General features: G+C 38.4%; 2 protein-coding genes across 7 annotated transcripts in view; both read right to left on the reverse strand.

The window, feature by feature from the left end:
* The window catches only part of LOC113578894 (dedicator of cytokinesis protein 3-like), a 49,765-nt gene extending 38,483 nt beyond the window's left edge, over positions 1-11,282 (reverse strand). For 2 of the 4 annotated variants that reach the window (XM_035536325.2, XM_035536324.2), the window contains exons 1-6: positions 8,034-11,282; positions 1,833-1,916; positions 1,662-1,702; positions 1,064-1,119; positions 737-833; positions 143-291 (exon numbers count right to left, since the gene is read on the reverse strand). In XM_035536325.2, the coding sequence (XP_035392218.1) occupies positions 143-291; positions 737-833; positions 1,064-1,119; positions 1,662-1,702; positions 1,833-1,916; positions 8,034-8,070 (464 nt within the window). In that variant the 5' untranslated portion in view covers positions 8,071-11,282. Of the gene's footprint in view, positions 1-142; positions 292-736; positions 834-1,063; positions 1,120-1,280; positions 1,356-1,661; positions 1,703-1,832; positions 1,917-8,033 lie in introns of those variants that run through there. The other 2 variants (XM_035536326.2, XM_081703846.1) reach the window with 2 other exon arrangements.
* A 1,167-nt stretch (positions 11,283-12,449) lies between these two features.
* The window catches only part of LOC113578881 (guanine nucleotide-binding protein G(s) subunit alpha), a 49,601-nt gene continuing 37,786 nt past the window's right edge, over positions 12,450-24,264 (reverse strand). For 2 of the 3 annotated variants that reach the window (XM_035536059.2, XM_035536060.2), the window contains exons 3-12: positions 23,662-23,716; positions 23,013-23,132; positions 19,600-19,697; positions 17,501-17,555; positions 17,244-17,317; positions 15,387-15,445; positions 15,135-15,255; positions 14,901-15,031; positions 14,247-14,314; positions 12,450-14,088 (exon numbers count right to left, since the gene is read on the reverse strand). In XM_035536059.2, coding sequence (XP_035391952.1) covers positions 13,942-14,088; positions 14,247-14,314; positions 14,901-15,031; positions 15,135-15,255; positions 15,387-15,445; positions 17,244-17,317; positions 17,501-17,555; positions 19,600-19,697; positions 23,013-23,132; positions 23,662-23,716 — 928 coding nt within the window. In that variant the 3' untranslated portion in view covers positions 12,450-13,941. Of the gene's footprint in view, positions 14,089-14,246; positions 14,315-14,900; positions 15,032-15,134; positions 15,256-15,386; positions 15,446-17,243; positions 17,318-17,500; positions 17,556-18,255; positions 18,385-19,599; positions 19,698-23,012; positions 23,133-23,661; positions 23,717-24,264 lie in introns of those variants that run through there. The other variant, XM_035536061.2, reaches the window with a different exon arrangement.

Genomic DNA, 24,264 nt, shown 5'->3' on the forward strand with positions numbered 1-24,264 from the left:
AATGCTTCCAATAACTGTTACTAACTGGGCAAAAACAGCAAAATGAAATGGGATAACAAATGTAGTGAGGGGATGTTTTTGGCTGGTGATTTAACCATCATTATAACAGCCGCCGTTTTTGCTGGGTAATGTAACGCCTTACTCGTTGCCCCAGTCCAGGCGCAGGGTGATGTGACGCTTGACCTCACGGCTCTGCTCCTGGGTCATATGACCAGAGATCAGCTGACGGCGCAGGTCCATCAGCTCGGTCATCACATGCCGCAGCTTCTGAAAGAGCTCTACCCTATGCTTCTGTCATGTTCAGACAGAGGATACAATGTTAACATGAAGCAAATATCACATGTATATAATGCACCACAACAACAAAGACAACAAAATGAATACAGATTTATTTAAACCTGGGAATAGCACAGTGTAAAAAACATTGTGCTGAAATTTGATTTTCACTTACAAAAATGATTTCTATTCATTTCTATTTCTAGTTTTCTAAAGACAGAATGAGAGAGAGGGAGAGAGCATTAGTTGTGTTTATGAGGCGGCTACACTGCCCAGGGCTCAGTTTGGAGCTGTGTAGTGAGCGATTACACAATGCATTGTTGCCTGGGCAACAGAGGCTCCTCCAGACCCAAACCACCTACGTATTCACGCACAAACAGGCGCACATGTGCACGGCGGATACAGAGCACGAAACACGCAGCAGGGCACCAAAGTTCATACTAGCCATAGCAGATCGTACCACGTAAAGCTGCTTCCAGAGCACCCCCCATTCTTGCAGCGTGCTGGTACTTTCCGTGATAATTGGGTCCTCGAGAGGAACCACCGTCTCGCACTGCCTAGAAAATGCAGCACACAGTATTTAGACAGATCCAACCACATGTACACACGCAACCACAAACACCAGGCACGTAGAATAAGCCCTGGATTCTCTGGCTGCCGCAAGATCTCCAGGGCAAAAAGTCACTAGCAGGGCTGTATCTTCATTACACAGAGTTTATTTGCTCTAATGCTCCTGGTGTAGAGGAGGCAAGCTGCTTTAATGAATTACTGAGTCATAGTCACCTACCCCCTGTTGGTAACTGTTGCTTTCTTTAAGTGCACATAGTTGGCTGGAAAGATCCCCTGCAGAGAAGTGAAGTGAAACAGAAACAATATTAGTTTTTAAAATAATTATTGTTGTGGTGAGTAGAGGATCTGCCCTATTAATTTAGCTGTATGTATTAATATTAAGATGGATGGAATCGAAGGATCAGTGAACTGCTCTTCAGACTTGCTTGACTTACTGTATAAATCTATTTATTACAGAGCAGAAAATGCCTCACAGCTATCTTTCTTTCTTTCTTTCTTTCTCTATAGATGTTCAGTGAAAGTGAGAATAAAAAAGACAGAGACAGAGAGAGAGACAGAGAGAGAGAGAGAGAGAAAGAGAGAGAGAGAGAGAGAGTAGAGAGTGGGTGGTCTGAGAGCTATAAAACTGCATGAGTGGGTGCAGGGACCTAAATAGAGCTGCAGGCATGCATGTGTGCATGGACACACACACACACACACAGTCAATCTGTATGTCTTTATGTTGGGTTTTGTTATTATGAATAACATTCTTTCCTTAAATCATATCAAAACACTGAATCAGCTTTGCCAGGGTGTGTCAGAAACTCTAGTGCTACCTTCACCGACGGTCTTTTGGTGGAAAAACCTCTGTACCATCCTAAAATAAAATCACATGGACAGATTCAGTACTAGATTCACTGATTGTATTTGACAAGCACAAGCCTATGTACAATGAAAGGTATAAAGTAACTAATTAATTGATTGATTAAGAGATTACAGGACCTTACCCTCACATTTCTCAAGGATTTGGACAGTCTCTCCTAGCTCCAAGACCAGGGACTGACTGACAGAACTACGGAAACTGCTTATCACTAAAGGGAGAGAAAGAGATGACACTCTTTCTTTAGAGGACCTTGGAGAAGAAATATGCAAGACAGAAAAGCATAACTGAACTTGGAAGTAAAAAAAACAATAGGACTGTATGATGCAATCGTATTCCATGAGGAGTTGCCTCACGCAGACATGCCACTGACTGAAAATGGCATTTCCACTGACTGAAAATGCTAACTTGAAAGCATATGTGTGTATTTCAAGAGCTTATTCACAAAGCTCTGGCAGCATGAGGTGAATGATGTTAAAGAACTTCGGATTCCTCCTTTATTCATTCATTCATCCATTCATACATAGCCAGTTTAGGTAAATTCATGCATGGTCAGATAATAAATGATCTATTTAAGACATTTAAATAGCACATTTTTATGTCACATAAAAATTGAAATGATGTTTCATTATCATCAGCATAGGTAAGCGCAAATCCTCTCCACTACAAAGTTAGTTGTGAAAGGCAGTAAAACAATAAGCCATTAACACTTAATTATTTCTTCACAGCTACAAACCACAAAACACCTTACAAAACATAAATCTATTCAATGATTAGCCTTATATATATCAAATATATTTCAGAAATTTATTACTTGGGGACTTTTAAAGATATCCCATGAGGAGGAATTTAAGATCGATATGCTGTGAGCTATATAAGTGCAGTGTGTATTCATATACTGTGGAAAACCCACACTCTTTGGAAATTTTCAAGATTAACAGTCTTTCTGGTGCCAATCCCCAAGCCAAATGCATTGGGTGCATGGTAATGTAAGTCATTATTATAATGAGCCAATGAGCAGTAGGTGATTAGCATGGAGTGGGAGGAGCCAAGAACTATAGTGCTGTAGCTATGGAAACATATTATGTACCAAAAAAGCACTGTATTGATTGCAGTTTCATTCATCTTTTATTTATTTGTGAATGCGATCATTGCATATCATGGTGTTTTGGTGTAACATCCACATGAATACCAGGACTGAAGGTTTCCTAGCCTGACATTGCCCAGAGCATCACACTGCCTCTGTTGGCTTGCCTTTACCTATAGTGCATTCTGTTGCCAACTTTTCACCAGGTGAATGGGATTCTTCAGACCAGCAATTTGTGCTACAGTAGCTCTTTTGTGGGATCAGACCAGAGAGGCTCCCCACATGCATCAGTGAGCCTTGGAAACCCATGACCATGTCTCCGGTTCACCGGCTGTCCTTCCTTGGATCACTTTTGGTAGGTACTAACCACTGCATATCAGGACCAATTCACAAGATGGTGCTCTGACTCAGTTGTCTGACCCAGATGCTCTGATCTAGTCGTCTAGCCATCACAATCTGGCTCCTGACAAAGTGACTCAGATCTTAACGCTTGCCCAGTTTTCCTGCTTCCAACACATCCCAACAGAATTGACCATTCACTTACTGCCTAATATGTGCCGCCCGTTTACAGGTGCCACTGTAATGAGATTAGTAATGTTATCCACTTCACCTGTCAGAGGTTTTTAATGTTGTGGCTGATTCTTTTTATATATGTACAAACCAATGTTCATACAGAGGGCCATAAGAGTACAGCTACAAACAGAATCACTACAAATGCAACTTAGAAACACAACACTGTTAATCAAACATTATTATACGTTATCACCCCCATATGACGACAGAGCTGAGCTGGGCCTGTTGGAGATGACTCAACTTTATGGGCACAAGCACCTGGCTTCCAGAATGGTCTACTGGTATACCGTGACTCTATGGATGAATCAACATTTGATTTTTTTCCAGCTGTTCTGCAGTAACACCATTGTTATCCCCATGACACTATATAAATGGTGGTCAAAACTTTATAACAGGTTCTAATAACAAATGAATAATCAGTAGAATCATTACCTATTGGTTTGTTAGTTTCATATGCATGAATAAATATTAAAGTTTGAATGAATATTTGCTTGTATATGTTTGCATCATCATTCAGTAGCCTACCAAGGTGATAATTCTCACTCGTTTTTTTGCCAGCCATTTGTGATACTAAGATGGAAAGTGCTCTAAATTCACATTTATTTTTCTTTTAATCCTTAGTATTTGCTGTTAAAACTGCACACTGACTGTCAATTTTCTATGTGTTACTAGAGGTTACAGTACTCACTCTTTGTACCTTTTTTTATTAGCGTTGTAAGAAAACCATGTTGTGGCATTTATATTATTAGATTTGTTATGAACCTAAATGTCTAATAATTCAGTTTTTCTGTTTTCTGTTGTCTTGCGAACAAGTGGATATATAGTGCTACCACTATACACACCATGTATGATAAGAAACAGATGCTACCACTATACACACCCTGCAGCATGAAAACAAAGCACGCGCGCGCGCACACACACACACACACTTTGTTGTTAAAATATCTTACAATGGCCCAGTTTTGTATCCAGCTGCATTCTTAATCATCTTATTCACTGCCATCATAAACTGACTAGCCTAGTACCTAAACACTTCCAATGGGCACTGAAATAAGTTGAGCGTTTAAAAAAAGGGGTCAAAAGATAACAGAAAAAATTGTGTGTAAACTGGCAACAGAGAAACGTTGTCAATGTTTCAGCACACCAGTAGTTTTGGCAGGCCTGGTCTGCAGCATTTCCTGGACTGATTGAAGATAGATACAGTGAAACAGTGTGCATCATAGCCAGCATGGCCCTGTCTATGTCTGTGTAAGTATACTATAGCTGAACAATGTCTACATTCCAGGATGACTTCCATTTAAAAGTCTGATCTGGGTGGAAACCTGAATGAAATGAGACTGACCGAGATTCCCACTGGCCAAACTTACATTATGATGGGATTATGCCATAGCATGACCACAGGCTGTAGAGAAATTTTGCATTCAGTAGATGCAGGGGTGAATAGAGAAGCTTAAATATTCCATAACAGATACAATATCTGAACATGCATACAGGTAAGATAAACCGATGTAAGTCTTACTATCAAATGTGCAAATGTGTTCACAGTCAGTGATTCATACAACACAGAAAAGCTTTTGGGACACCACTGACAACTAGCCAACCAGGTTCCTGAGCTCAACCACCTATGATACTGGTTCTACCAGTCTGTTTCCCAACAGTGCCAATGGATTTCAATCTCTTATAGATACCAAAGATTCCAGGCAATTGAAGGTGAACTCAGTGTTGCAAGATGTGGTGACTGCATTCACATGCTTTAGGGTAAGGCATGTCAGCCTTGCAAGTTGATTATGAGATTATGAGAGGGATATGCAGGTGTGGAAATAGGTGACAGACAACAATAGGAGAATACTAATGGGGGAACAAAGTTATTATTTTTCTAGCAATTAAAAATGTTGTTCTGTTCATTTTAGTATACTGTGGTCATGATCAAGGGGAGCACTATCGAAGAAAGGCAATATAGTAACACAGAATGTTTTAGTGGTGGGGTGTCAGTGCAGACAGCTATTTATCCCAGTCAATCCAAAGCAGGACTAAAGGTTAGGACAACGTGTCCTAAGAACCTAAGGTCCATTCTGTCACAAATACAACAATAAATATATACAGATGAACAGTCATAATAAGTATGAAGTGAGAAATGTGGCACGGAACATACCCAGGTGCCACTGGATCAGATGACTTACTGTCATGCCTTCTGCACAGACTCAGAACGAACTACACAACCCACAAGCCTCCTGTTCGTTCCAAATCCCCAGATTATTAGTCTCACCTGTGTTTTGTTTTCCTTAATGTGTCTCCCTATCTAAGCCCCGTTTGTTCAGTCTGTCATTGTGAAGTTTCCTTTGTCTGCATTATGTTTCTGAACTGTTGTAGTCATTGTATGCTACCCCAGTTATTTTATTCTCTGCCTGTATTCTGGACTTACTCTTGCCTGTTCGTGGGGGATTTGTTTGCTTATCGTATGCCCTCTGGATTATACTATTGCCCCTTTCATTACTAAATCTGTCTTCCTGCATTCGACTCCATCTCTGCTCACCAAACCTGACAATTACAATGCTTTATAAATAATATGGCACACTTCTGCTGATCAGACATTCATTCAAAACAGGTCCCAGTGCTGAAAGAGACTATACTTTGCATATGAAAATAACCCACAGCATTTGAATGCTAGCATAATTTATTTAATTGTTGTTCATTTGTGTCACAGACTTTAAAAATATACAGTTGCACACAATGCATGCATATGTTATATGGAAACTGGCTGTATGTATCAGAAGTCTAATTTCATTCACTTTTCTTGTCTTCTTGTCTCCTCTCAACCTGGAAAATTTTCCAAATTTGCCTTGTTAGCTACTGTTCCAATAGCATGGAAGATGAGCGAACAGCGCAAAAATTTCCCCAGGCATCTCCTTCAATGTGGGGGTGATGCTTGAATTTTTCTTTACCAGAGTACAATCGCATCCTTGGGTGACACATCCGCATTATGACTACACGTGAAAGCCAAAGCAGTTTCCACATAAAGAATGCATTACTTTCCTTCTTAATCAACATTGTTTCATTTGTGTAAGTGACAACCTGTAGTAGTAATATCAGTTTATTTCACCATTGAAATACCACAGGTTGTCAGCCATGCTTACAAAGTCCCACTATTCTTCATTAATAAAAAGTAAATAAAATAAATAATACATAAATAAAAATCTGTAAAAGGTTAGGTGAACTATTCATATAATTATGTCAAAGTGTGACTCTCTAGCTTCTTAAGAGCTTTGTGTCTACTTTAATTGCACTCCCTTGCTCAGTGATGTCACACTGAATAGTCGCCAAGTGTGGTGCCCTAAAATTAATGTCCTGATATGTATTTGCTTCTCCTCACCTACCCCTCTGTCCTCCTTTCCTCTCCCTGTCCGCTTTGTGAACTTTGAACTAGATCCCGGGGACAGGAAAACAGGACAGGAGACAAGGAGAAGGTTTTGGGACATGCTTTTGGATGATTTTCACGTGCAATCATCACACATGGCTGTCACCCAACAATGCAGATCTCTTCTGCAAAGGAGCCACTTGAGTATCCTCCATTAGGTGCCGCTGAGAGACCTCTGAAGAAAATTTTACCTTTGTACACTTGTATCCTTCAGTACTGGGCCAGTGTTTAACATGGCAAATTTGAACATTTTTAAGGTAATATGGAAACGAAAAAAAGAGGAGATGAATAGCAGAAACCAAATTGGGACTTTTGGGACACAGCTGGTCTCGTATTACCTTGGTGCTGTCATCCATATTGGCTAGCTGTCATGGTGATGTACTGTTCTAATGTGAAAAAAGCCACATTGTTTTGCCAAGACGTCCATAAACTGCTTATTTTAAGATTTCTTAGGAGCTACCCAAGGCCTGCTCTCTGCGGTAATAATTAATTCAAGCTGCGTTTGCTTATTGAACAGCGGGCCTCCCTACAGACTGAAGACGTTTTCATGTGACTGTAGCGAAATGCTGGTACTGGAAATACAGGTTTAGCATCTGGGATCAAGTTCTACCACTTTCTCTTCGTAAAGTATAATCCGCAGCGCTGAGAACAGTTGCTAAGGAACGTTGCTAAGGAGCGTCAGGGACCAGGCGCACTCGCCCCCAGCCTCAGCGAGGTCCGCAGCCCTAATCTGCGCGCACCTGTTAGAACGCTCGTCATCAGCGCCCCTCCGCGGTCATGATAAGGCCTTTTTTCTGTGCCACTGCGTTACAAAACTGTGGGGAGCGAAAAGGCTAATTATACTTTAAATCTATCAAGACGATACTTTGTTTGATATTTAGTGAAGGATTTAAAGACAAAGATGACAGATGAAAATGGTTCAATAGCCTATAGAATACTTCTGCTTTAATCAACAAGCGCGATGGCAGATGCAAATAATCAGTTCATGATACCTCCCATCACGTGTACAGAAATGATTCGTTTTATGTATGAAATTTTGAAACTTGACAATTTACTGATCTTATATGAAACTGCGTTAACGTACGTATACACTGATAACTTGATCTTTAAATGAGTCATTTTACATGCACCAGATAATGTTATCCGCACAGCACTTCGTAAAGGAGGAATTGTTGCATAGGTCTAAATCTTAAGAGTCGTGAACTACATTGTAAATATCCCAAAATGACGTCAAGAAGAACATGTATACTTACCAACTCCGAATTTTTCATCCTCTGTTGGGATCCACATTATTTCAAAATATGATTTAGATTCCCTGAAAACCAATCTCCATTCCGGTGGTGTCGTGGGAGGATGCTCGCAAGATGAAGGGCTAGGCTATATGTAGCTTTTATTCTTGTACTACATATAGATCTACGTGTACTGTAGGGGCTACATGTCAGAACACTTACAAAAACGACAGTTAGAATTTCATCTTCAGTTCCTCAGTCTATCATCGTCCCTCTTCTTTATTCCCGCGAAAACGAACCATCTGCAGTCTGTGATGCAGAGCCCAGTCTCTCTACACGGTAATGAACGGAAATCTGATCTTCGCTGTTATTGCTGCAGTGTCTGTAAGCGAGCTGGAGTAGACCGAGTTGAGCCAATTTATTTATTTAGCGATTTCACGCGTAGCCTAGCTTCCATCCCCGTCTGCTCACATGTAGTCTGCCCATGAAACACTCAAGTCTCCTGTCATTTGTACTGATGAACCCCTCTCTTAGTGGACTGTCCGTGCGATAAGCTCATCGGTTTAAACTGGTCGTCGCGGTTGGAAAGAATGCAAGAGAAATACGATGCGCCATCTTCATAACTGTCACATGACAGTCTTAAACATATTCCTGGCTCAAGCCTTCAAAATTCGAAACCGGTGGCGTATGCTAAAAACAAGAGCTTCGCCTACCACTGGCTTTTGTACCACCGAGGCCCCCCAAGATCTCGTTGCAGCCGCACAGTTTGAGCCGTGATCGGCTATGCGTCAGGTGCAGGACAGTCCCTGCGCTCATCTCTCGCGGCACTGACGACGCAGATGGTCATATCAGAAATCAGAAAATGTCACTAGAAGTACTGCTAAATTTAGTATTTGCATTTTTTTAATTTGTTTTTTTTTTTGTAGATGGTAAAGGCTAAATAATCATACTCGATAATGGTTTTCAACAAGTGCTGTCATTGCCTTTGCACACAATTGCATTACTAATCAATCAATTAATTAATTAATAGGATACAATGCATGCTGTATTAATTCCCCAAGTCTTTTGCTATATAATGAAGTACTTCGTTTTCGAAAAGGAGCAGATAAAATTGATCAGCATCACATGGAGACAAAAACACTTTCTCTATACAGAAGCAACATTTTTTTGACCATTTAGAACGCTGATGTAATAAGCTTTTAAAATTTTGCTTCTTGGTCATTTACGTTTTCTTTGGTCTTTGAGCATCTCTTCGTTTTTTGATATGTGAGGGCATGTTTGCCACTAATCAGTAATGTTCAAAGTCAATAACATCGTAACATTCGGTGAGTTGTTTAAATTCTGATTATGGTAATGCTAAATGCTCATCCTAAACGGTAAAATGTCGAGCTTTATCTTGGCCACGACGCTCAATAAAGTAGCAGGAACAGCTGGAAAAAGGAAAGCAAGAAAAATCGCTTATAAAAGCAAAGTTGTTCGTCATTTCCAATATTTTGGAATATCGGCTGACCTATGACGTAATTCCTTATAAAAACTAAGCAGCTTCATCTGCCACCCACTTACAGGCTTAAATAGTTTAAATAGCAAATAATCACAACACACACACACACACACACACGTTTGACACTATACGCAACACACTTGAATACCAATATGCAAGTACCATATTCGACAGCCAATTTTTTTCAATTAACTATAAATAAAGTCATTTTATTTAAGGTTTTCAATTGTAAAAATGGTAATGTAAAAAGGCTCCTGCTTTTTATGGCAGATTTCGTCATTCATAATGCAAAACATTTGTCAAACACTAGGAATCTCACACTTTAACCAGAAACACACTAAACTGTCCAAAGAAGCGCTTTTTAACTCATCTGAAATAATTAAGAGATTTTTTGGTAAGGGAGAGAGTCCCATTTTAATAACAGCTTAACAGAATCTAGAAGCCAACTAGGCGTTCTAAGATGTTCCAGTAAAATCTTTAATATACCACAGCCACAGTGACTCATCTGCAACATTCTAGTGAAAAATGCTATATAAAGATGAAACACGCAATCGATCATCATGAATTATGACAAGGAAAGAACAAAATTAAACTGAGACAAGAGAGAACCAGTGTTGGAAAGTATGTCAGATTTTGATAGGGGTCTTTTCACCTTTGGAACAAGTAGTGAAAGAATCGGTTATTAAATAAGGAGGATTGAGAAGTCAGCAAGTGTGAGAATATAAACGCAACAGGATGTAGTTGAATTGAATTGATCCCATCATTTGTAGAAATGTGCACTTTGTGGATCATAACTTGAGGACAAAATATGGACCGTGCTCACTTTAATTCATTTTCACCGCAGGCTGTACCAGTCCCAGTATCAAAGGCAATAAAGCCATCTCCAAATTCAAATGATCATACAAGGATCAACAGCTTTGTTAATTAAATGGTTTCTCCAGCTCTTCTCCCAGAATTCCCATCTACATCCCTGATATAAACTTATAAAATAAGCTCAATAAGGAGACTGTCATTCATGTGAATTGCCACTTTTGTAGCTCCCTCTTGTGGAGAACCTTCAGCCAATTAATCCTGTGAGAGTTACAAGCCTGTTCCATGAGGTGCTTTGCAAAAACAAAGTTTACATTATCTACATACAGCTATGACTTATTTTCTTCAAAATTAACCCCATCAGTGAGGAGCCCAAACTGTAAACAAATCTTAATGTTTTCAAATACATATTTTCATCCACACTATAGGGAGATGTACATTATGAAATCACAGTAAGCTTTATCAAAATGTAGCACTTCATGAGGTGAATGTTTACATTTAAAGGCCTAACTATCTGTTCATTTAATTGGGTTGCCAATATTTCTGAAGCACATAGTAGCTATAGGCTATGGCATGCATTACAGGAATTAGCTCATTTGGGTTTATGTAGTTTTTTTTCTGACAAGCCCCTTAGTCTAAGGAAATAATATTAAGTCCAATTACCTTGCCTAGTAAGGTCAATCATTTTAAAGTTGCAAAGTTGTGTCTGAATATGTGCCCCAACAAATGGACTGCTACATTGAGCACTTTGAATCCTCAAACTCAAGAAGTTAAAAGTTTTCTTGCTATTACAGTTCTCCCAATTATTTTGCACTTTTTGGTATTATCAAATTAAATGGAGAGAGAGAGATCTGGAAAAAAAAACCTTTGAAGCAAGCGAGATGGGTTAGTTGCAGAAAATCTATATCACCATGAGTCCCCCTCCTGACCATTACTCCAAGAGGATTGCCTTTCAGTTTTCATCGTTTTAACAGGTGGGTGGGCATTTCCAAACCTAGAGCTGAATATAAAATGTAGGGCTGTTCAAGAAAATCTCATAGAAGACAAAGTTGCTTTAAACTAGGGCAGTTCTGGAGGACCATAAACCGAGTGATTCTGTAGTGCCAATGCATGTTGTGATCACATGATCACAATTTAATATCACACAAAGGACATTTGAGCAGTTTTTATAACATTGTCATGCAGAAATGATGCGCATCTTGAAGCATGGATGCTTCAAGATTCAACGCTCCATAGGAGTAAAAAAAAAAAAAAAAAAAAATCCCACCATCTAGACCTAAAAAGTCCTTACTTTCTTTTTCATTGCATGCCTTTTATTTTTTAGTCCAATATATGCTATACCCTGTGGCCAAAAAGAAAAATTTTTGTGAAGCAAGTGTTCTGTCCCATTTTGCTCAGTGAATAGGTAACCAGGAAAGAACAGAAATTCGAAATACATTCCTCACCAACTGGCTCTAAGTGAAGCACTGCAGATTATCTGTTCAATAGATTCACACACTGCAGTACATGAAATCTCCAGGGTCCTCTCACATTGGTTAACTTTTATATTGGTTTAATTCCTAAATCCACAGTGTTGCAAGATCATTGCTGGTTTGCCTTTTGTTTGAAATTCTTCTCAATGACTTTTCCCAAGTGTTCAGTGAATCCCTTTTCCAAAGAACCTTGTTGTAAACTTCATAGTTTCCATGTGAACTAAATAAAATTAACTGATTGGTGAGAGGCTTGCAATAATTTCACATCTTCAAGTGTGTGAATACATCGAAACCAGCATGTAGAAGTGTAGTTTTGAAACACCAACTTAAAAACAAAAGATGGTTGTACTGTATTGGATGTTTCTCAGACAACGTGACTTGTAGCTTGCTACCATCTAGTGGGTAGCATTAGGTAAAGCCTGTGCGTCATCTGTGAGGGTCTCATCTGCTCTATATAAACTTAAAGAACTGGAAAGAACAACTAAATGAACCATGGTACCATATTAATGCAACACATCCTGCAAAATTGATTAAACAACCATTCAGTGTGATATGTGCTACACAATCATTTCAGTTTGTTAGAGAGAATGACTTTGCGAATCCGCCATCACCTACAGTTCCCTTTCAGAAACAGCCAAGAATGACTCCAAACAAAACTACTTTTGTTTCTTCTTTAGTTAGGAAAAAATGGAATTATGTAGAAACAAGCCAGATTTTGCATTTGGTTACCCCATCTCCCATCACCTTTGACCTTAAAGCTAAAACTGAAATAAAATGGTAAGGCAGATCCTCACCCTCTGGGAAAAGGACTGCAGTTGATGTAACATACTGTAACAAAGTGCACAAACAGGTGATAGTTCTTTGATTCTATAAAAACTGAGAAATAGAAGTGTTTTTACATCCATATTTGTTATACTTATTATTTCTCTTTTGGGGACACATGGATGTAAAACAAGCTGGAATAACACAACATGAGAGAAATGGCAGCTCTGGAAAGGAGCGAGAAAAAGTCAGGCTCGGATTCCCCAGGGGAAGGATGGCTCAGAGGCCAAGCGATACAGCGCAGACACATACCTTACACCTTTAGCTCTTTTTTTCCACGCAGTGTTGTGATCAAGGCACAGGGATCTTCTACAAGTCTTTTTTTTCAATAAAGTACAAAATAATACATTTTACAGTCTGTACAAGAATAATAGTCCAGCAGTAAAATAGGGTGAGAAAGAAAGAGGGGAAAAACAGCAAGAGTGAGAAAAGGGCTGGAAAAGGAGCTGGGTTGATGATGAGAGGAAGAGAAAACATGGCAGAAGAGAGCAGTGTTCTATTGGCAATAGCTATCTTTCCCTCTTTTACATGAACTCCCCCCCCCAGAAGCAAGAGTGCTGTCAAATCAAATTATTTGCATTAAATTAGATGATCAAAGAAGGCAGTGGGGTTGTGGAGTGGAGAGCTGTGATCATTCTAACATTATAGTTCATCTTTCCAGAAGCACCTAACAAGTCATGTGAAAGGTCATGTCTCAATGTCCCTCTTGTAGTCTGTCCTGTCGCTTTCACAATTCAGTGAGGAACCATTAGTCTCTGTGCAAGAGGTCAACCAAGCAGATCCAGACAATTAAAAATAGCCAGGCATGGTCAGGTGATACAGGACCAAGGGGTCATCACAAATTGGCTCAAAACTCTCAACAGTAATGCCAGGGTTAGCTGTGACTGTATGTATGTGGCATGGCACACACCCTGATCAGAGGGCGAGCTAATACAAGAAGACAAGAGAATGTGAGCTATGTCTTTGCAGGTGCATAATTTTATGTCAGACAGGGCAATTGTGGTCAGGTCTGTATGTTGCATCTATTTGTGCAGATGATCATATTAATTAGCTTTGTCTCAAGGTCCGTGTGCAGCCAGTCTTGAAATGGGTCTGCGTCACATGGGTGCTGTGAGCTTTTTTTTTTTTTTTTTTTGGTCCCCTGACAAGGTTTTCCTGGGCAACAGTGTGGGTATGTATAGTGGGCCCAGCATGAGAGTAAGTCAGCAGGTAATGGGAGAGAGTCACATTCTTCTCTCCTCGACCAATCAGCTCTTAGACAGCCCATGACTCAACCCTCCTCCAATCGCAAGAGCTCTTTCAAAGTCCGCTGCTCAACCTCCTCTAATCACAAGAGCTCATACTGGCGGAGGTGCATCCTTTGGATTATGTCTCGACAGTCGTTGAAGACACGGCGGATGTTCTCTGTGTCTACTGCGCAGGTGAAGTGTGGGTAACAGTAGTGCCGGCCATCACCGCTTGCTGTGCTGATCCTCTGATGGGAAGGGAAGAGAGAACACAAAATATATGGCTCAATGCCTAGAGACTCATGCCTTTATGTCTCTATAGACAAACATCACTGGTCCATGAGTCATGACAGCCACAGCTTACCAGTGCACTTGTCTATTCCTACCAATAAACTAACGTACTCACCAGGAATTCGTCCCGGATGAAGTATTTTGCCCTTGTGACTCGTGGGTCCTCCCCTGCCTCAGGGGTTGCTAGAGAGGAAGGGTACAGTTTAAATACATATACTTATGACTATTCTGAGGAATGATTTCAGCACTAGTCACACTGGATAAGAAAACAGGTAGGAAAAAGGAGAAAAACAAAAGTGTCCACACTATTGACAGTCACTCTGACTGAAAACAGGTATTTTTAGAAATCATCTCTACACACATCCCAAAAATCCGAAACACACAAGACCATTTCTAGACCTCTGTTTATTCTTAGCCTGTGAATCTGCCTTTCAGAAGCTAAAGCACAAGCACTCCTCATTTCTGTGCAAACGATACTCGATGGCAAAATCCCATCACCATTCCATCAGGGCTTGCATTGCACAGCAATAGCATTATGATGACCGGCTCTGTATTCCTCTGCAGTTTACATGCAGGACTGTGTTCTATTACTGGAACTGCTACTATGTCTGCTATAAAGATGGATACTTGAATAGTTGAAACTACAAGAGCCAATATGGAAGCATGATGCACAATAACAAGACCCAACATAGTTCGTCAAATTATTTTCTGAAAACCTACAGCACTTATGACCTTGTGTATATGTGAGGCAGTTAAATGTGTTTCTCACCGTCATCTGGTGTGGTGTAACGAGCAAACTCTGAAAAATATTCCTCAATCTTTGATTTTGCTGCCAAGACCTTCTCAGCTAAGAGGTCCTGCTTGTTCAGGAAGAGAATTACAGAGATAGTGCGCAACCATCTGAGGACAAAAAGGCAAATAAGGGAAAGAAAAACAAAAACAGGTTATTATAGAACATTAATACTGTATACATTACTGAGTTTACATGTATTTGCAGGCTCACCTGTTGTTCCAAATGTTTTTGAAGAGATTAAGTGCTTCTTGTAAGCGGTTGGTTTGATTGTCTTCTCGAACGACCATGTTATAGCTACTGCTGGCCACTACAAAGATGATGGCAGTTACATCTGTGCAAAAGAAGAGAAATGTATAAGGACCAAGGCTGGGACTTCTCTCTCATTTATCTGTTAAAAACAAACAAAGAATAAACTAACTAAAATGATAGGACACCCTACTAAAAGCAGAAAGATGTATTTACCATTAAAACACTGGATCCATTTCCGTCTCTCATCTCTTTGACCACCCACATCAAACATGCTGAAGGAAAAAGAAATATTTCACACATCACACAATGAGTCATTCTTGTTGCTTAAGTATATCAAAGTGAAAGTGCTTCTGTACCATCATCTACTCATTGCTAACAGCAAAAGTAATATTTAACAAAATATGCATGCAACTAAATATCTTGTACTCTATAGACTCCTCAACGTTAAATAACTTTAGACCTAAATTGGAAAATTTCCTTATCTGATCAAAACTTTAAACAAAGTAATATTCAAACAGTTCAATGACTACCACAGTGAAAGCTATATTTAAGAGAAATTTCAGTCTGGTTTGAGGACATGGTACTGAAACAACATTAGTGAAATTAGTCAGTGATAGATAATCTACACAGATGTAAATCATGCCCCAATTTGTGTAATTCTTGACTTGTGGTTTATTTGTTTAAATCATAATACATTCTTGAATCCTCTTAAGTAATAGATTAGTCTTAAATTAGTATGCTACCTATTTAACAGGAAGAGAATACTTTGTCAGTTTAGGAAAGCATGGCTTAAAAAAACAAGACATTTATTACAGTATTCCACAGGGATCCATTCTGATTGGGTTAACTGCCATACATCTGCGATACATTTATACACTAGATGTTACTCGTCACAAGGCTGATATTTAAATGACACAGAGAAGATTACTATTAGTGCTTTCTTTCACAGCTGGGTACCCAGCAGTGTCGTTTATTGATTTAAACAAAGGCGACATCATTAATACATACTGTGAAAATATAGCCCCACAGATCTTTGAGGAAGACCATTTCACATGTGTAATAAAGAATGCGCCTGGGATCAGAGTCAAATGCCTTCTAAAGCACCATTTTAAAATGATGGCAGTTTAGAAACAAAATTATATTTTAGATAATTTTCGATGGTTTAAGATCTCCCTTGCAAAAGAGGATAATGAATGTTAAACATAAAGTAAGGCAAGCCACCTACTGCACTAGCAAAACTTTCTTCAAAACCTAACACTGATGAATACTTCTGGATTCACGTGCCAGCACTACACACGTATGCAATAAACAACTTAAAAACATGCCTGGTATTTCTGGAAGTCTTAACTGATTTAACACTTACAAGCCTAGTACTGTTTTTAATGTTGGCAGCAGGATCTATTTGCTAAGATTATCATGAGTATTTAAAAACAAATGCTCAATTACCACAACTGCAACATTTGAGACTTTAAAACATGAGCAAGCACGCACTCATTTGCTGTGTTCTCCAATCTGCAAACACTGGTCTCTAAGCAGCATGAATATATTTAGCATTTCCTAACTGTACTACATTAACAGAGGCAGCAGTGATCAGAAAATGACATTTGAAAAGGAAGGGACATGACTCAACTTCAAATATTTGATGGTAAATACTAGCAACATGTAACATCACAAAGTTTCACTTTTCAGATTTATTCTGAATAGGAAAAAAAAATGCAGATCTTGTTTTATAGCTCTAATGTACCATAATTCATACTTTATATAAGGACCTCATTTAATGTTGTTAAAACCAAACTATCCTACATTGGTGATAAACCAAACTTATTCTACATTCTATCCTACTTTCCTACAGCAAAAACAAGCAAAAAAAATCAGTTTAATGCCTTCTAAATCACCACTTTAAAATGATGACTTAGAAACAGTTTAGAAACAAGACTATAATTTAGATCATTTTCAAGGATTAGTGAGGTGTCTCCCTTACAAAAGAAGCAAATGAAAAGATAAACCCCCTACTTCATAATTCTGACATGAACTGTTGTCCACTGTTATGAAGCATATTTGACTACTTACTGGAAATTCACTTTGTCCACTTGGAATCTTGTTTCAAAAATACCACAGGTAAGAACTCTGCACCTGAGCAGATCCTAAAAGGGACAAACAGAGAAAAAAATGCAATGCATTTTGTATTTTTGCTTATATGTTTGCCATTTCAGTTTCAGCTGTGTTATTAAAATGTGATTACCCAGCATCCATACTAAAAACCAAAACCATACAACAAATTAATTATGTGCACATGTGAAACAGTTTAAATATGAGACATGACCCACCTGGTCAGACGGTGTGTAATCGCTCTGCTGCACAATGTCTATTTTGTCTAAAAAGCTGGAAAAGAGAAATACAGCAAATTTAGAAGGCACAATACCTAGACCTTAGTCTGCTCTGCAAAACAATGGGGTATGTTATTTTAAACAAATTCAATAAAACACAAAACATCAGAAGCAGGATAAATCACTGCTCAAAATACAACCATATAGGCTCTTCAGTGCTAGCAGAGTCTGGGATTGGTATAGACTTGACTACAAAATAAACTAGTGTAGCTTTAACTGACCTCAATGTCAGCATTCCCAGATCTAACGCCTGGTTTAATATGATTTGAATTAACTCATGATTTTACAAGTTGCACCTTTGGTGTCACCAGGATGCCCTGATTTATGAGAGATTGTGTTATCTATAAAACCAATAAAATTTAGGTTTGGCCAGAATCTGTTACTCCAACACAATCGCTACAGCATAATAATCCATGTGTACAAACATTACAGTTAACCATTCCAAAAATGTTAATCATAATGTATGGTTATACAGTCTTAATTATACTGTATGGCTAAGTCTTTCACTTGCTAGATAGCTTTTGCTTACTGGCTAGGTTGTTCAGACTCAAAAGCCCTTTTCAGACAGCATTAAATTTACATGGGGTTCTCGGGTCATTTCTCCTTTTACAGATGCTCGTGTAACTATCTCTGTCCGAATCGGCGGTATCGGTTTTATCTTCTTCCTCCCCAGAGAAAATTACAGGGCGAATTACCTGCTGTTTTTCACCTAATCAGCGCTTGTCTTTAGTCCTTTCTGTATACAAATCTCGTGGTGGGGGATTTTGACTGCAGCTATTAGCTGTATTTATTTTCCTAATGAGTGGATCCACTAGAGACCCTCCTGAAACAAAAAGATTGATATAGTTTTTAACACTCAATCAATTTACTTAGTTTGGATGGCAAATCTTCCACTCCATACGCTACCTGAGGGAGAATTATATGGAGGAAAAAGAAACTAAAAACAAAAAGAAAAGCAAGTTCCCGCAGGCTTATTAAAGGGGAGTTTATAAATATAATTGCAGCTACTAGATGTATTGCAGAGTTCCTTAAAGATCTAAATAATTGTTTATATTCAAACTGTCTCAAACATCTGGGTTCATAGAAAATACAACACACTACAAACTCGCTCATCCTGTAGTAATTATAATGCAGTCTGAATGCATGAGTTTTATCACTCAGGAGAGGTGTAAAATGTCTCACTACAAACATTCCCATGTAAAGCCAATCCCATCTGAACAGAGCTAAGGAGGGTGAGAAAGCAAGAACACAGTGTGTGGGAGGGGTGCCAGCTTACTAACTGTTGAGAAAAAGCTTTGTAAAACATTGGAAGGGGATAAATTGTGGACAAAGAAATTGGTCATTTAGTGGACTTTGGAATGGCGTTTTGAGGATGCCCAGAAGAATAATTTAATTAGAAAGAAAACAATTAGAATCCCTTGGTTTTAAGAAAAAGAAAAGTAGCTGGATCAAGCTAGAGTTCCAATGTTTGCCTTTTCAGTCCATAAAAATATGATGAATACAAATGTCTAGATCTTTGATTATCATGGTTAATTGTCATGTGAGTATGCTATTACTAGGCTAACACAGCGAGCACATCACTTAATGTGCATTTCATGTGTTAATGTACAAATATAATTACATGTAAAAGGCTAAAGTTTCACCTTTTCTTTTTAAAAATATTTTCCCCTGTTGACTGGACTTTTATTGTGGTGAATGGACACAGCAAGGTGCAGCGCTGGAGATACAGGGCTGGTTTCCTATACCTATACTATATATAAAGTCTAAGGCTATACTAAAAAATAATTTTAATGGTAAATCACCATCTGCAGTGCAATTTATTCAAACACTAGGCTTAATCCATGTATGCAAAACCCATCCATAATAATTGAGGCCAGAATTTGAACTATTGTGGAATGATGCAAATTTCACTAGTAGTAGAGGAATGATAATGCAATTTACATAATCAGAAAATAATTATCCTAGACACAGAGAGAATGCACCCAAGTTTGATGCATGTTGAGTGCAAGTAATATCTGCATCATAGAAGAGGAACTCACTACTGTGCGCAGTCAATCAGCTGATACTCATTGGAGCGCTCATAACAGGCCCTCACTCCATCGTCCTGCCACAGACATTTTGCATGCTCATAAAACTCCTAAAAAAGATGGAAAGATGAGCAAGCAATAAGTACATTTACAAAGAAAGCCACAAAAACATGTTAAAGCCAGTTAATATAGTCATAAAATTTACCTCAATGCTATCCATACCCCATATTAAAAAGGGGCCAGGCTTTGAGGTAGTTTGAACACTTTGAAGTGGTTAAGAATTACCTTATTTAAAGATGAGATTGCTTTTTACAGGTAAAAAAAACTGGTTAAATGTTAGGTTTAACGACACTAAAGGGTATTCAAGAGTATGAGGATTATTTATGAGGGCTAAGCAACATTATTTGCAGAATGATGGGAACCAGGCATTCACAGCCTGTGTGTATCTGGGTATACATATGAAAGCAAATGAAGAAAGTGTAAACAAAAATGTACCCTACATGAACAGAACAGTAGAATCTATATTCAAACAGGCAGAGACACCCAGCAAATTTATAGCTATTTCTTAACAGTTGACTCAAGACAGCAACCAAAAAAATAATTTTATCCATGCACACACACAGCATATACACATGTTCTGGGCAGGGATAACACACTCTCATATAGCGTGTGTCTGGAAGACATAGGATTCCTTTACGAGGTCAAATGCCCTCTGCACTAGCACTGTGGCACAATGATCCCAGCTTGTACCCTCTTTACTAAGGGCACTGCCCATCAATGCCCATCAGTGCCACACTCAGTCTCCCCGTTTTCTTCTCCTGGTCATCCCATTTTATTTTCTTGTAATTATGCAGGTCCCCACATCAACTGTAGCCATCACTGGAGTAATTACAACATGCACTGGCTTGGTTCAGTGAGTAATAGAAAACTGCAAACCAATACTTTCAGTCAGCTGACAAGTTCTGATATTTTAACATGTTTGGGAATAGGAAGGGATTAGTGTCATCTGGAGTCAGGAGGTTAAACTTTGAGATTGCCCATATAAACAACTGGGAAAAAAATGTAACAAAGTATACTTTACAATGCTGTTTTCCAAAAATCGGCTTCACACAGTTTGTGTTTATTTGTATACGGACCATGTGTATAGTGGTGATGGGTAGCGTTAACACGGTGATGATTCAATGAGTGCGACAAGACTGCAACCCTTCTTAGCTGCTTATTTACTAGAAACCTTTTTGAAAGTGACAATCCAGAAGACTTTTTAAAGCAATCCTGTTTACAGAAGGAACAAGAACTGCACCCTATGATGACCCTTGAAGTACATTTTTATATTATTTAGTAAATCACCGATTCCAGCAAACTAGACAACTGATTGTCTCAGTCACAGTCAATAGCATCTTCTGAGGTGCTTACAGAAAACCTTTTGCCATTGTTCAAATTAAAAGAACAATTATTTGGATGACAAACCTTCCATGTCTGAAAATGTGTAGTAAAATATGTATTATGCAACTCTTATACCAGTTTAGTCATGCATATTTATTTTAGGACAATCTGTTACAAGTAAGTTAAAAATAAGTAGTGTACTATAACATACGATGACAGGATTCATACAAAATTAATGATATTTGTAATAACGTTAAGATCATTACTAGGAGATAATGGCAGGTCCTCTTTGCACAGGGTGTATTCAAATGATATGGAATGCATTTCTTCTATCCAAATCATTGTTTACTCATTAATTACCAGATTTGATCTCAGGTCAGCTAATACGACATCCAGTATGTTTTAAAAATAGAAATAAAGTTAAACTAACATGTATACACTGCATTGAGAATAAAATACAGCAAGGATAAATTCATGTGCTTCAGTTCCCTTACTGCTGTGGCAAGTGGTGATCGAGATTCTCTCAACAAGACCCTTTGATTCCAAATGCAGCATAGTTCTTATCCATCATCATAAAACAGACATCAACGGGTGCAGAATGTTTATTCACACACAATGAAAGCAATAGCTGCTGAATTTCTTTATTCAAATCAGCTTGTTTGCACTAAATAGAACATATAGGAATCAGTGAAAGAGTTTACAGTATGCTAATAATGTGTGCCTGATTAATTTTTCTGGAGCCTGTGCACTAACTGGCTGGCCCAGAGGAATATGGCTTCCCTGTCTGAGCACTTCAAGGGCTGTTTGGATCCCTGAGGCAGATAATGAGCAGGGGAAAAAGAGAGTTAGTGCTCATTCCCCCTTGGTTGAAACCCCATAACAACTCAATTCACACACAGGGAAAATCTCAAAGGAGCTGACTAATATACTACTGCAGTATCCCCAGTCTGTGACTACTCCCATGTGTCATGAGTTCCACAGGGACATATAGGGTTGATACAAATTTTGCTGGTTAACTGAGGAGAGAGAGATTTTGGCTCTTTATCCAAAAGCATCATAGTGTTAAGACGTGCCAAAGAACGTTCACTGTAATTCTAGCTCTACCATTTAAAGAAGATATTTGTGTTATGATGCTTTTGGGACCTGCAGCCCTGAATGGTTGCATCAGAGACATCATACAACTGATGTACCCTAGACAGGGATAGGCAACATGAAATACAGACTTATACAGCAATAGATCGATTGGTCACGGTAAAGAGATAATATGAAAATGTAGGACTGCTTGGAGCCATGGCAACCAAGCCATGCATTAGCATTGCTAACCATACAGATAGCTCATCACTAAACATAGGTGATCTGCATTCCTCCATGAAAAAACTGATTTGTCAAGCACTGGATTGTATGAAAAGCTGGCTTAGGTTGTAATGAGTGATTGAACTAGCAATTATTTAGCCTGTTTTAGGGCTAAATAATTTTTTCAGTTTATGAAGTGAATCGAAACTCTACTTTTTACTCCATCACGTACCTGTTTTTGTTTGTTTATCTACTAAAAGAATATGACCACATAATACTTTCAATACACTTCAACTTCCACATAGTGCTTTACACCAAATGCAATAAAAGCTTTACTTCAATTAAGAAAAAAAAAAAAAAAAAAAAAAAAAAAAAAAAAAAAAAAAAAGATGTCACGCTCTGACATGGTAAATCTATGTAATGCTAACTATTTATGACAGGACAAATGTTCTCAGCTCTGAAGATATGACTACTACATTTCATCAGGATATAATTCACTATAGCAATGAATCTGTTATCTTACTAGGATATTTCTACATTGCCTCAACAGGATGTGGCTATGGGAGTCATTCTATATTGGGAATACAGATTGTTCACCTCACACCTACTATGAGAAACACTTTCTACATCAGTAATACTGGTCCAATAACTCTCTCTAAATTAGAATTAGAAATGAAATGAGCCTTAAATATCATTGTTCAGTGGTCTCCTGTCTTATATTCTGTGGAGCAGTGAGGTATAATACTCACAGGTGTGAACTCAAAGTCCTTTTGATTGACCAAGTTGAGGATGTACTTAATCCGTCGTTCGTTTCCTGGACAGGCAAGCTGGACAGGTGGAGTCAATGTACTCATAGCAGCCACAATGGTCTAAAAACAAACATTAACCATTGACAGCAGAAATACTTACCACCACTAATCCGCACAGACAAGTCAATCAAATAGTTAAAGCAAAAAAATCTGAAGAATTCCCTGAGGCATCACAAACCCAAGATTCCATACTTTAATGTTTTAACTGCAGTACTTTTGAGAGTAGGAAGTTCTGTATTTACTGAAAGAGTACAAGCATACACAACTAGTGCTGTTATTTTGACAAAAATGATAACTATTTCAGTCAATATTGTGATATCAATTCACAATTGTTATTTGTTGTCAAAAACTGCACTCATAAAATGATCCTTAATCCCAGGTTGAATTTTCAAACAACCCCATGTGGTTGATATGACTGAGCCATTCAGACTGGAACAAAAATGTTATGAGACATTGCTGACAGTACAACAGTGTCCATATGACTTTGCTTGATGTCATTTGCTATATTTTTCCTTAAAATACTTTAGCCCTGTGTAGCAGATGCTGTCATTTTCCAATTTAAACAGTTCAAAAACTGAAATGTCCAAACCTCTATGGCCTCTTTTATGTTGTTCTTAATGTCTTGAATCTTCTGTTTTTTCTCTCTGCAAATTGAGAAAAAAATGTATTGTTTTAAGACAGCAAACACAAAAAGGACATGTAGACAAATGTACTTAAACACCAATGATGTCCAATATTACTTGTTGTGCATTCACACTATTCTTTTAACAGGTGACAAAATATGCAAAACAGAAGATTGTGTGCAAAAACACAAATGCTTTTTTTTTTTTTTACTGCAGTGTACCACTACTTAAAAAAACGAACAACTCTTGTCTGGATCTCTAGCATGTGGATGGGCAAAGTCTTTACTTCACCCATTAGTGTAATAATAATGACAGTAATGTATAGTATCTCAAATCTCTCTCAATGAGAACTCATGACAAACACTGGATTAGCAGCAAAGTAAGAAAAAAGATCAAACATGAATAAACATGTCCGATAAACAAAGCCCCTCATTTTAGATTTACACCTGCACACAGATTTACACCTGCACACATTTAGTTCAGTGATAGCTTAGTGGTTAAGTTACTTGACTTGCAATTGGAAGGTTGCTGGTTTAAGCCTCACCACTGCCAAGTTGCCACTGCTGGGC

This window comes from Electrophorus electricus, chromosome 20 (assembly GCF_041902795.1).
Source record: "Electrophorus electricus isolate QZ-2024a chromosome 20, ASM4190279v1, whole genome shotgun sequence".
NCBI classification, from domain to species: domain Eukaryota; kingdom Metazoa; phylum Chordata; class Actinopteri; order Gymnotiformes; family Gymnotidae; genus Electrophorus; species Electrophorus electricus.